Genomic DNA, 14735 nt, shown 5'->3' with positions numbered 1-14735 from the left:
AATCTACCTTGTCTCCAAGTTGTAATGATGTATACATTTGTAGATTAACTCTGGGGCTTGAACTGCAATTGGAAAACTAGTTGCCTCAACCAACCCACATCCTTAGAGTTTCTTAGTGATGGGGTGAATCCGCTCAGATTTCACCCTCTTTTGGAAATCTTCCATGTCATAGAAACGAAGAGATGTGTTGGTGAAATTCTACAATTGGGATTTGATCCCAGTCAATCTGTCAAAACCCACGAACCTAGTTGCCATGACTTTGAGAGCAAGATTTGAATTGCGAAAGTGAAAGGAAAGGCTAATGCAACAATTACTAGAAAGAGCAATAGTTTGTTCAACTATTTATGTTTCCATATATATGCGAGCCTTGATTCATCTATTGATCTTCAGAATTTGTGCCACACGAATGAATTGAAGGAGATACCCATTGAATAGTAAATGCAAGGGTTTAACATGCACCTAGGGGTCTTTTCACTATTCTGTTGGGCTCAATGGTAACTTTCTATATCTTCATAACTTACTTTCCTATTTTCCTTTAAGCTTCAGGGAGTTTCCATTAGGGTACTCTGTGGGAGAATGTTCGCTAAGCCAGATCTTGATCATTATCTCTCTTCCATAATGGTTAGGTTTTCTTTATCATCATTTTGAGATATTCTAAACATGGCTTGCGAACCCAATTTGATCATTAACTTGATTTCCTTTGGAAACTAGGAAACCATCCTCATGGGTTGAAAATCTGTTGAAGAGAAGACAGTTTTCATTTCTTCGTCAATGTTCCCTTTCTTAATCAAACTTTTGGACAATTGCCCCTCTTGAAGTCAAAAATGTCTAAATAAGGTGTGAAGACCTTTTTGAGGACCACTTAACATTCTTTTGCATTCCAAATTGCCTTTTCAAAAAACCAACTTCATGAGTTGAAAACTCGTCGAGGAGAAGTTAGTTTTGAGTTTTCTGCCAAGGACGATTATGAGCACCACAACAAATTTGAACCATTTTATGAAGTCATAATCGTAGATGAAACATTGATTCACTGCAGGATGCCTTGTTATCTTCATGTTTTTAGTTTGTGTGCATCATTTAGTGCTTTTCGTGGAAATCGTCTTCATGAGTAGAAAACCCGCCAAGGAGCAAACGATTTCCAAATTTCCACAAGCATCAATTTTTTAAATAGTGATAGGCTTGTAAATGGACATAACTTGTATTTGATCGTTGAATGAGTAACATGAATCTCCATCAGACTACGCACTAACCTACCTATAAGATCACTCAAGAAAATGAAAAACCACCCAGCTAGGAATGAGGAAAGGGAGAAAAGGGAAAATCCGATGGAGACTCGCCTAACCTAAGAGGACTTAGACCTAGACTCAAACAAAATCAAGAATTTTCTCTTTCATTTAAACACAAGTATTCACTTTTGTTAATTGGTTAGAGAATGAAAAGTGGGGAAACAGACAGTAAGTCAACAAACATAGGTAAAAGGGGTAGGAGGGAATATGCTCAATAAAGCTCACCTTTACAATAAACACATAACTTACTACCCACAACCACAAGACATTTAGATACATTCAACCACTTGCCTTGAAAGTTTTCAAATCAAGAATAGAGAGAACCTTTTATAGATGGAGGGTCAAAGTAGAAGGCCCAAGATCATCAAAGCATCTCCTCTTAAGAAACTCAACCACAACTAACATCACCATCCAACCAAAAAGGAACTCAACCACCCACGAGAAGAAACCTATTGCAACCACCGAATAAGCACTAGAAGGAAAGAGCTTCAAAGAATAGAAAAACCAAAATGAAGAAGGGAGGAAGAGGGGGTCAGAATCATTAAAGCACTTTCCCAAAAGAAACCCAACCCTACAACCTCCAACAACTCCAAGATCAAGAATATTTTAGTAAAAAACCCAACCACCAATCTAGAAAAGAAAACATATATGGTAACTAACACTAGCCTTCTAAGGACCCGAGAGAGAAACCAAAGCCTCAACCAGAGCATGAGACTAGCCCTAAGGTTGGAAAAATAGGAGCTCCGCTTTACCCTCTTCCACAAAAAGCCTCATCCCAAGGATTCTCCACAATGATCAAACAAAGGGAATTCTCCTTGAATCAATCAACAAAGAAACTAGAACCCATGAATGTGTGTTGCTTCCACTCAAAACCTTCACAAATCATAACAAACAAATAAGAGAAACTAAATGATATTCCCCATGAGGCCCTTATGACCAAAAGGAAGCACCATGGAGATAGAAAGGCACAATAGGAAGAAGCAAAGTAGATTTCCCCTAAAATGACACCACACCAACTGCACCAAACATACACCCTCCAAACATAATACTGGAATTAGTAAGAGGGTGAGGAAAGCCCAACATTGGTGGCTCTTGAAAACATTGTGACATTGGTCAAAATGAAGGGGAAGCCAGATCAAAGTCCCCAAAGGAAAACAAAGAACTTAAATGGTAAATGCCAACACAGGGACAAACACCCCTCTTTGCACATCATACAGACAATCCCTAGACATAGAAAAGCATCACCAAGCTAGGGAAAACACCAAACTGGGAAAGCATGCTCCAACACCCAAGACACATAGTTACATCATCTTACACCAAAGGAGTCAATATCTACAAACCCATATCTAACCACAAAGGGAGGGAAAACATAGCAAGCCAAAGCCCATACTACAAAACATACCTCTATCATAACCCAAAATAGGAAATCACCAGAACAAATGCAATGGAAACCAACCCAATGGCAATCAAAGCAAGCCCCTCCCTAAAAAACCCATCCTCATATGCATCATCTTTGTCCTCGCCCTATTATCTTACCTTTGAAACCCCATTTCACTCTCGCTTGCACTTGTTCTCTTACTTATCTTCATTTCAAATCATCAATTTTCGTATTCTATAATTTGTTATTATTGTTGAAAATCATAATTTCTCTAATATAAATTGTAGATATCAAAGACACATTTAATAATAGCAATTCCATCACAACAAAAAGACAAAACTAATGTCATCGTCTTCATGTTCTCATGAAATTATGCTAAGAGCAAAAATATAATACTTATAAAAGAACAACAATCTTTATAGGGTAAAAGAGTGTTTAGTACATAAGGAAGAGAGCATGTTATATAAACATCCATGTCATTTAATCATCTTGTTATTGTTATTCTTATTCCTTGTTACTTAAATATAATTCAACTAGTAATAAATTAATTATTTCGAATATATATATTTGTCTAAGCATAAACAAACATATATTCTCGGTGTCTTTGTATAAAGCAATAGTTGAACCAATTTAACTTCACATTGAAATGGAATATAGATTTATTCAAGTGTGCTAAAGAAAGATGATCCATTTATGACATGTAGTGACTCTACTATAATTTATTAAGCATCAAATAAAAATTCGTGTTTAATTTGACATCTATCTTTTAGCAGTCAAAATTAGATACAATCTGAGAATTTGAATTCCATATCCATTGTCATGTCCCCTTTTCAAATAATTAAAAAATAATAATCTTTGCTAAGACAGGCAGGCCCAAGAAAGTGAAGTTTCGGAAAAAGGGAGTTAATCTTTGGAAACCGTTGGACTAATAAATGATAATTATTATTAAAATATGTTTCATTAACCTCTCTTGGACGTGAGTTACAGTTATGCCCTTTTTAAAGAGGTTTGGAGGCATTTTGGGGGGATTCTAGACTTGATTTTCACTCATTCTTTGTTATTCTTCAGAGGCTGCCAAACCTGTGGAGAAGGAGACCCAAGAACGGGAGTTTGCAGGTTTCCAGGGAGACCCAAGAATGGGAGTTTGCAGGTTTCTAGGAAGGCTAAGGACGGGAGTTTGAAGCCATTCCATGTGCATGCTCATACAGAGTTTGCCTTTGTGCTGAACAGTGCAGATTTGTGAGTTTCCGGGTGTATTTTTGTAAGAGTTTGGTGTTTCCGGTTGAGTATTTCATATCAGTTTTGGTTGCTGCTGTATTTTATACTTTAAGCTGTTAAAATAGAGCTGAATATATATATTGGGACGTGATTAAACTCTGAGATAGATTATTAGTGTTCTTGTGGTGTTTCCGAGCATATTTTGTGCTATTTCGGGAGCCCGATGAGCATAGTTTTGGTCCTACATTTTCGAGCTGTTGTGTAAAGGCTATACGGATCTGGAAATATCAATTTGTAGGCTGTTATGCTGCTGAAAGTTCTGTAAAAATTTCCATTTTCAGATTCATTAATAATTTGTGAAGTTGTGAAGCTTTTAGCACTATTTTCAACATACCCGATTTGGGGTTTCTTAAGGAATTTGGTGGATCTTTGTGATAGCAGTTGTTTGATTTTAAAGATCTGATTAGAGGTTGGAAATATCATGAAAAATCAGAAAAGGGACATTTCAGTGGTATCAGAGCCATGATCTTGCCAGCCTGAGGGTTTGTAGAAGTTGCAGGTCAGTTTTGACAACTACCCAGATATTGCATTTCAGTTTTGAGAACTACCCAAATCTTGCATGTCATAATTTATGATTGCATGTTTGCATGTCCAAATCTATGGTTTCATGCTACTTCTAATCATTTGCCTATTAGTTCTTGGTGAATTTGGCGGTTGTAGAAGTTTGCATGTCAGTTTTGACAACTACCCAGATCTTGCATGTCATAATTTGGTGGTTGCATGTTGCTTCTAATCAGTTGCATGTCCAAATCTATGGTTGCATGCTACTTCTAATCATTTGCATGTTAGTTCTTGGTGCTTGAAGAAGTTATATCCTATTGGGGTTACACTCTACTTTATCCAGAATGGACAGGTATAGTACAGAGTCTCAGAGGGAACGATCTTGGACAATTGATAGCCAGAGTCAAAATAGTAGAAAGGATGGTTATTTAGACATTCGAGATAAACTTATGAAAATAAGCCATGACATGTCTAAACAGTTGGTTGAGCACCACCGTATAAATGACATGTTATCTGACCCAGCTAAGGTGGATAAGTTGACTGGATTTCTATTTGGCAGATTTTCTCACAGGACAGATGACACAATTCCCAAGAACTTGCATGAGGAGTTTGAGAAACTAGCTGATAGCCAGGTAGTGGTCTCAGATTCTACTTTGCCACAGGAGGTGGTGGGAAAGGATATTACACAGATTGATAGTAACAGTCAACTTGATACTCAAATTGAGACAATTGTTTACAGGTTGTCAAAGGGTGATGCCACAGGTATTCAGGATGGTATAGTTACAACAGGCAGTGACTACAGTGTAGTGGGTTCAGATGATGATTATGAGGATGTTGTTGTGCAGGATGGTGAGATACCTAGTAGAGATGAGCAGACATTGAGCATTCATGAATTTGCTGAGAAAGAGTACCAGGCGCAGTTAGATGCTTCATCACATGAGGTTGAGGCAGGTAGTATTTCACATGATTTATCCCGCCAGCTGAAGGTGAGTGAAGATAGTATTGTGACTTCATTACCTTATCATGACAGGTATGTGGAGTTAGTTGGTATTGGTCATATTACTCAGGTGAGGAGTTTGCTTGAGTTACCAGTTGATTCTAGTTTACGGATATGGACACGAGATTGTTATATTGGTGTTTGGGATTCAGTTGACTGGAGATCTTTAACACTTTTTGGTCGCAGTGTTTGTTTGGGTGCTATCATGGATTTGATTAGCAGATTACACGGTGTTGTCTTTTCTTGTGCCAGTATCTTGTCTGATGTTGGTATTAGTTTTTATACACCGGTGTTGGGCTTTGTTCATATATCCAGTCGACCATACTTGCTGGAATGTGTTGATGATCTTTCATATTTGGCAGTGTGTACAGATGAGTCCCAGGATCATATTGGCATCGATGACATCCAGGAGGATGTAGTGGGCAATTTTGAAGACTTAGTTTCTTTGGGTACAGAGGAGTTGGACAGCAGTGCTACAAATTTTGGTACTCTGTATGTTGATATGAGCTTTAGAGTTGATTCACAGGACATGGATGGTAATACTCTAGAGACTAGTAACTTTGAGGATACTCCTTTAGACAGTGCATCAAAGGAGGTTTGTAGGAGACAGTCAAGCCAATGCCATCATGTGTCTAATCAGTTGAGAGTTAGTGACCGAGACATTGCTATCACTTGCCAACATTTTGATGCTGCTCGTCAATTATTAGCAGTTTATGGATGGGGTTCTCCTACTAGTGATGAGCAGGAAGGAAGTTATCTTTCCTTGACAGAGATCCACTCTTTATGGGAGGCTATTCGGATTTTGAGACAGAATTATATGCAATTGGTAGCTGACAGAGATTATCTTATGGAGTGGGGTAGTACAGCATATGATGCATTGTTGGCCAAGGAAGATGAGGTGAGTGAGCTTACTGAGCAGCTTGAGGTGACTTCTGAGATTCTTGAGAGTACACAGTTGACTTTCAAGGAGTCACAGTTTCATTTGGCTAAGGTGAACATGGAGTTAGAGCAACTACAATCTTTATCTGATTCTATACAGTCACAAGCTATGGTGTTTGGTGATTCAAGGATGTCCATGGCTGAGATTGTCAGAGACAGTGGAGATGGGGATGCATCGATCCTTGATACTAACATTGGCATATCAGGTTCATTCCCACTAGAGTCAGGTTTAGTTGAGTTGGGTATTGTAGCAGATTATTGTATGCCTGATAGGGTGGTGGCCTCTAGTACTGAAGGCACAGAGACTAGAGATGTATCAAAGGTCATGTGTGATGTTGGTGAGTCGACAGTTGGCATGGTTCCTGATAGTAATACTACTCCCTTGGTGATATCTTTGGAGGTAGTAGTCAGTTCCAACATGGTTGATGATCAATTGCAGTTAGTTTCATCTGGATTACAGTCTGAGCCACTGACTGAGATTGGCGCATTCTATCGGCATTACACTGTGAGGTACGCTCATCAATTTACCTTTGATGACCATGTTGATGAGATTATGATACAGAGATGTACTTTGGTTCCTAGTGCTTATCATCAATTATGGAATAGTTTGATGCCTCGAGATGAGAGTTGTGATGGGCACGACATGGCGACAGGTTTTGTAGTTGATAGCTTGATAATACATGACTTAGAGCAGGAGTTTTGGAGTGATGCTTCAGCAAGTGTTGTTATTGATTCTACTCCTTTGGCTATGACATCTCCTGACTTAGCTAGTGATCAGTCACAGTGGGTTGTATCACTTGTTCATGGAAAATTTGGTTTGGGTTCCATTTCTTGTTGTTTATCTTGTGATGGCTTTTCACCATCAGGGGTGCATGGGAGTTATGGTTATGAGACAGTGGCCAATGATCTACAGAGTTGTGTTGACTGCAGGAGTTGTATAGTGTGTGGATTCTCCATACTTGGTATAGTTTCATTTGAGAGCATTCACCATTGTTGCAGAGTTGGATTGTACATTCCATATAGGCCAGTGGAATGCATTGATGGTATTTACTATGTTGGTAGTCCACTTTACTTGGGTTTTGATATTCTAAGAGTTTGTGTCTCATGGGTTTTTGACTGTGGTAATGGTGATTTTGGAGTTTGGTTGAGCTATAATTGCCAGTTTGATTATGGATTCCTCTTGGTCATATTGCAGAGGATCTTGCAGGAGTCTGTGTTAATTGGTAGTAGTATAGTTCATGACTACATTTGGGATCCAGGAGGATTGATTGGTTTATTGTTCAGCCATTGCTTGAGGACAAGCAATGTTTGGGGAGGGGAGGACTTGTCATGTCCCCTTTTCAAATAATTAAAAAATAATAATCTTTGCTAAGACAGGCAGGCCCAAGAAAGTGAAGTTTCGAAAAAAGGGAGTTAATCTTTGGAAACCGTTGGACTAATAAATGATAATTATTATTAAAATATGTTTCATTAACCTCTCTTGGACGTGAGTTACAGTTATGCCCTTTTTAAAGAGGTTTGGAGGCATTTTGGGGGGATTCTAGACTTGATTTTCACTCATTCTTTGTTATTCTTCAGAGGCTGCCAAACCTGTGGAGAAGGAGACCCAAGAACGGGAGTTTGCAGGTTTCCAGGGAGACCCAAGAATGGGAGTTTGCAGGTTTCTAGGAAGGCTAAGGACGGGAGTTTGAAGCCATTCCATGTGCATGCTCATACAGAGTTTGCCTTTGTGCTGAACAGTGCAGATTTGTGAGTTTCCGGGTGTATTTTTGTAAGAGTTTGGTGTTTCCGGTTGAGTATTTTATATCAGTTTTGGTTGCTGCTGTATTTTATACTTTAAGCTGTTAAAATAGAGCTGAATATATATATTGGGACGTGATTAAACTCTGAGATAGATTATTAGTGTTCTTGTGGTGTTTCCGAGCATATTTTGTGCTATTTCGGGAGCCCGATGAGCATAGTTTTGGTCCTACATTTTCGAGCTGTTGTGTAAAGGCTATACGGATCTGGAAATATCAATTTGTAGGCTGTTATGCTGCTGAAAGTTCTGTAAAAATTTCCATTTTCAGATTCATTAATAATTTGTGAAGTTGTGAAGCTTTTAGCACTATTTTCAACATACCCGATTTGGGGTTTCTTAAGGAATTTGGTGGATCTTTGTGATAGCAGTTGTTTGATTTTAAAGATCTGATTAGAGGTTGGAAATATCATGAAAAATCAGAAAAGGGACATTTCATCCATTTATGTTGAGAGCGCTATGGAATCTATTCTTATTCATCTGCTCACCTGCCTGACATTTAGGGCTTGTTTGGTTGCTGGAATATGATGTGAATTGGATTAGAAAATTAGAATACGTTTTTAATTCTTTGTTTGGTTCACGGAATGAGAATGGAGAATAGGATTACGAATTCCTATTTTAGCCCAAAATGGGATTTTATCCATTCCTAAAAATACTTGTAATTGGAATGGCCAATCCCATTCCCGATTTGACTTTCCCAAAAATTGAAAAAATGTATAAATCGTCGAGTCCGTGGGAGCCTTTTACCCAGTCAAAAACCTCTCACTCATACTCTGCCATTTCATAAGATCCGTGTGAGCAGCAAGCAGCAAGCAGCGAACAACGAGAGAGTGTGAGCAGTGAGCAGCGAACAATGGCAGAGTGTGAGCAATGACAAAGTGGGGGTTTTGCATGTATTTGGCATTCCTATAAAATTTTCGCAATCATCGAGACTAGGTGATCCTATGCCTGACATAATAGCTACTTCGCACATATTGCAACCTTTAAATGTAGCTGCTTGAAGAGAAACAAAAGAGGCGCACATCATTACAGCAGAAAATCACAAAGCCCACCCAAAACATACGATACACCTAGGTAGGTTTTATTTGGGGTTATGGAACACAACGATCGACCAAAATCACAAAATAATGAGCACCAAACGTTGGTTTTCATTTCAATATCATAGTTTTTCATTTCATGTTCATAAGGTCTTCATCTTTGAATCTAATTATTTTTCCATTCCTATTCCAATTTCAATTTCAAATTTATACAACCAAACAAGACTTAAATTACAATTTTCTATTCCCATTCCCCATTCCCATTCCCATTCCTATTTTCAAATCTAATTTTCAATTCCTACGCCTGCAACCAAACGAGCCCTTATTGATTCCAATGTTTCAATCTACATTCACACTTTGAAATCTATTTTCTTGAATATGGGCGTTTGCATATAATTTCAATCATGCGTCCTGAAACATAGAATTGACTGCTCTACAAAGAATAATCTGCTCGCCCACGGATTTAGTGGAAGTTTAACAATTTGGAATATATTTTAAATCAGAGGATAACTTCAGTTAGTCAAATAATTTGGCACGTTCTGTCACGCCTTTGAATCGGAATATGCAAAATATATCTCATGCAGTCTGTTTTGACTGGGCTATTATATTTATATCTTCTCCGGCAGTCTTTCTTTACTTTCTGCCAAGAGTTTCACTATATATAGTCATGTAGTCATGTACTTTCAATAGCATTCAGAAAGCAAAAGAGGTTTGAGATGGAGCTAACAATGACATGGCCTCTTATTGTGGCAGGACTTGCTACAATTTATGTTTCCCTTTTTCTACTGAAAAGCCTTGCAAGTTCTAATAAGAAGAACCGTCTTCCCCCAGGCCCAAGTGGTCTTCCCTTAATTGGGCACTTCCATATTCTGCTAGACAGTAAGAGGCCAATTCACCAGATCTTAGCCTCTCTTGCTAAACGCTATGGCCCAGTTATGCATGTCAAATTTGGCAGCCGCCCTGTTTTGATCATAAGCTCTGCAGAGTTAGCGAGAGAGTGTTTTACTGTGAATGACAAGGCTTTGGGATCGAAGCCTCAGCTTTCACAAGGGAAGCATTTGGGGTACAATTATTCAATGGTGGCTTGGGCTCCATATGGCCCCTTCTGGAGAATTGCTCGAAGGATTTGTGTTCTTGAGCTTCTCTCTCCCAAAAGAATCCAATCTTTTGCTCCCAAGAGATACCAACAACTTCGCAAAGGAGTCGCTTCTCTGTTTGAGCAGGCTCAGCTGCAGAAGACTGTTAACATGAAGAGGTTCTTCTCCTTCTTGAACTTCAAGACCCTCATGTCTATGATCATTAATGAGAAGTATTTTGGAGTTGAGTCGGGTGTCTCGGAGGAGATTATTTCCAAGGCGATTGAGGAGTCGTTTGTGTATCATGGGTGTGTGAATATTGGGGATTATATTCCCTGGTTGAAGTGGCTTGATTTGCAAGGGTATGAGAGGGCAATGATCAGGGTACAATCACATTTGGACTTGTATATGCAGACAATATTGGAGAAGCACAAGGAGAAAGGACCAAAACATGGGGGAGAGATGGAAGACTTTGTTGATGTTCTCATTGCTCAGGCAGACCAGAATGGTGATTCAATTCCTGACAAAGATGAGTTCATCAAGTCAACTACTGCTGTAAGTGTTTGCACTTTATCATCTCATAAGTCATTGGTGTAATTGCTCCCTGGTTTTAATCATCTCATATATTCTAGCGACTGTTTTTTAGGCTAAAAGTATTAAGTAGTCAAAATTGATTTACTTTTTGTTAATGTTTCTACATATGCAGATTATGTTTAGTGCAGGTTCTGATACACTTTCAGTTGCCATGGAGTGGACATTGTCAATGTTATTAGAAAATCCACGTGCAATGAGGAAGGTACAAGAGGAACTTGATTCTAAAGTTGGGCGTGACAGATTGGTGGAGGAGTCAGACATACCCCATTTAAAATACTTGCAGTCAGCAGTGAGAGAGACTATGCGCCTCCATCCATCAGCACCTTTGCTTTCGGTACACGAATCTATTGAGGATTGCACTGTGGGAGGCTATCATATTCCTGCAGGAACAATGATGTTTGTGAATGCATGGGCAATTCATAGGGACCCAAGATTTTGGGATAAGCCACTAGAGTTTATACCAGAGCGTTTCATGGACAGGGAGCTAGATGTGTACAACATACAAATGAAACCTGATGACTCTGAGATCATTCCATTTGGGGCGGGGAGAAGAGGATGCCCCGGTGCTGTGCTGGCAATGAACATGGTGCAACTCACCCTCGCAACTTTCTTACATAGCTTTGAATGGTCTGTCCCACCTGGAACAGTTATGGACATGAATGAAGGGCCTGGCTTGACAATGCCTAGGGTGGTACCTTTGGAAGCTATCATAAAACCGCGTCTCCCCCATCATCTATACTAGAGATAGATCTAGATCTAGTTCACAAACTCTATGTAATCTCTAATATCCTGATGTAGTTTGGAATAAGGCATAAACCTTATAGTTCAAACAATAATCATACTCTATGTTATGAATTTTTCTATGGAATTAATGGATAATGGTATAGCCTTAGCACTTAGCATTTTATCTTGAAACTATTTCTACTTTTGAGTAATTGGAAGTTATGTGTTGATTAGTTTCATTTCAGCATATTGTGGATATATATGTATGTATGTAAGTTATGTTTTGAAAGTTAACCAAGAATTAGTAGCTCTTCATGATGTGTGCACGTGAGAAGTAAATTGGTTTTTGCAGATGCTAAGCATTCAACAACATACTTGCCTAGCCCTTCGAATTTGTCTTTATTACATTTTACAATCCTATTTTCTCTTGCTTACATATACTCAGAAGTCTTGTTCAACTCTTTCCGAACATATGAATTTGGTATAATATGTGTCAACTCTTCCTAGCATGTTGTTGATTGTTTTGTCATACCTTGGTCAACGTTCAAAACAGTCCAACTCTTGATAAGGCAACAATCAAATGTCTATATGTATTCCCAATGTAATTCTTAATCTCTATTGACTTTTGAACTTAATTGATTTTAAAAGTGTTGACCAAGCTCATTGGCTTTAATACATCTCTGTGTTTGATTTTAAGAGCTTCCACATTATTACATGTTTGTCAATAGGATTTACTTGAAGGTTTTGACATAATGTCTAAAAAGTTTATTTTGCAAACCTCCTGCAAGCTTTGTTTATTTCATTCATTGAAATGGTTTTGTATCCATATCTTGCATTCATGTCTACCTGAGCATTTCCAACTAAAACAAGCTCTGTAACTTATTCCACGGCTCAATTTTTGTTGCAAGAAATTGGCAAAGTTTGTACAATTTGGCTCTACGCTTGTTGGTGGTATTTGTTCTAAAGTTTCTATATCCTTTTAAACGAAACCATCTTCTGTCTTTCTACCAGTCCAGTTGTAGAGACAACCTTTACTTGATTGAAGATTTATAAAGCCATTAACAACCATATTATTTTCACCAAAATCCTGCCACCATTGTGATTGATCAGAAAAACTTCTTTTTAGGGAATTGAGTTACACATTTTCATTTGTGTATATCGTATTCCCATGAGAGAACATTTCTTTGAGATGACATCTATTTGTGGTGGCCGCTTGGAACAGTAAGAGTGGCAGAATTCTAATTTACCATATCGGCTGTTGATGATGCTAATTAGTTTACCATATCGATGTCATTCATAATCTTAACAATATTTAACATGATTGTGGAACTTAGCCTTTTTTTAATTTTCATGTGCATATAGTGCAGCCAACACTCACCAAAATATTAATTTTCATGTTCATATATGATTAAAATTGAAAGAGTTCAGAGTACTAAAATATAAATATTGGTGACATTTGAACCATAAAAAAATTTTCCATCAAATTTTATTAGAATTGTCATAATGTGATCATAGGTAGAAAACTAGCATTTGCAAATGACTCAAGATATCTTCAACTTTCAATGTTTCCACTCGAAGGATATTAATGTGAAAAGTTCCAAAATTGTTCATGTTCAAAAATAGGGATAACACATTGCAACTCATTGCTAGTCACTCATTCAAGAATGATGGTTGATTAAATCTTCTAGTTTCTCTTAAGCATTCTAGAAGATCTTTTATTCATACAATGATAACTTTGTATTCCTATCAATTGAGTGTTAATAATTGTTTATTAGTAATGGATGCATTTATCATAACCTACTATCAAGATTTAAAATACACACACAAATTGGATGTGTCCCTAGTACCATTAATACTTAAGATATGATTTAGAAAATAAAATAAAAGCACTCAAAAAAACAAAAAAGAAAAAGAAAAAAATACAATAAAATTTAAGTAAAGTTATGGCTTTCCTTTCAAATAGACAACGAATATGAATCAAGAGAATTAATTATCCTCTCCCATGACTAGCATACAGTCCTTTATTTTATGAGGAAAGGTGCACTAATACTAAGGAATATCTATGCATTTAGTAGAACATGATATTCGCCATGATGTACATTAAAAGGACATGTTGATTAGAGATCAAGAAAGACCAATGACTTCATTGAAGTACATTTAATTTAATAGAATTTAAAGGGTATATGAATTTAATGAAGAGTAATATTAGAGGGTACACAATCTATTGATAGGTGTCCTTATTTAGTAAATTTGAGTAGGTAAAAATTTAAAGCTAATGAATAGATGTTAAAATAGGCATTTTAAATCTATTTATTATCAAAATTCATAAGCTATAGCAAAGAATTTTCCAATGGCTACTCAATGTAGCTGGGCTAGAAAAAAATAGAGTCGTTGTCATCATCAATGATGTTATTGCTAACAATGTTATTGTTGTTGGCAATTTGGCTAAGTGGATGTAAGAGGATGATATAGGGTTGTCATTTATGGCAACATACATCTACTATGAAGAGGGAAAAATATATTATGGAGTTTTGGATACTTGGGCTTAAAAAATTGTCTAAGTGTTTTTGCAGAAAACAGTGAATAGATGAAGTATGTGTTTTAGCATGGTTTACTGGAAGTACTTGAGGCTATGCATGGTTAAGGGAAGGTAGTACAGGATGTATAGAGTACATGGTCAAAAGTACTCAAGAAGATTCATTGTATAGGTCAAATTATGGATATTTTTCCAAGTATGGGTTATGACACACAAGATAGAGAAGACGACAGAGTAAAGGAATTTTGATTAAGGAATTGTTTTGATTTACCAAAACAATGACTTAACAATGTTGGGATGACACCCTAGATGTTAACCATGTGGAAAAGTTAATTCAAAAGATTTATCAAGGTATCAAGTAGCAAGGTCGACAGAATGAAAGAATTTAGTACAAAGGAAGAACTATTTGTTCGTAATAAGTGTGGCATTGTATTGTAATGATATAATGTTTAATCCACACTTTCTATGAATAGTATTGATGCAATCTTGATGATGGTAAAATACAATACAGATATATGATCAATTTTGAAGGCATCCAAAGGACAAATCCGATATTGAAGATATCAACACTGTCAGAAAGATTTTTATATCT

At 37.3% G+C, this 14735-nt stretch overlaps 1 protein-coding gene across 1 annotated transcript; it reads left to right on the top strand.

Moving 5' to 3' along the window:
• The first annotated feature begins 9898 nt into the window (after window positions 1-9898).
• LOC149528345 (xanthotoxin 5-hydroxylase CYP82C4-like) lies at window positions 9899-11783 on the top strand. The gene is made up of 2 exons (XM_089810348.1): window positions 9899-10845; window positions 10997-11783. The coding sequence occupies exons 1-2, from the start codon at window positions 9931-9933 to the stop codon at window positions 11624-11626; spliced, it is 1545 nt and encodes a 514-aa protein (XP_089666474.1). The 5' UTR covers window positions 9899-9930; the 3' UTR covers window positions 11627-11783.
• The last annotated feature ends 2952 nt before the right edge of the window (window positions 11784-14735 follow it).

Source organism: Cupressus sempervirens, chromosome 11 (assembly GCF_028749045.1).
Source record: "Cupressus sempervirens isolate cs-2001-9-10 chromosome 11, ASM2874904v1, whole genome shotgun sequence".
Taxonomy (NCBI): Eukaryota; Viridiplantae; Streptophyta; class Pinopsida; order Cupressales; family Cupressaceae; genus Cupressus; species Cupressus sempervirens.
Note: the sequence above shows the minus strand (reverse complement) of the source record. Positions and strands in the feature narration are given on the sequence as shown.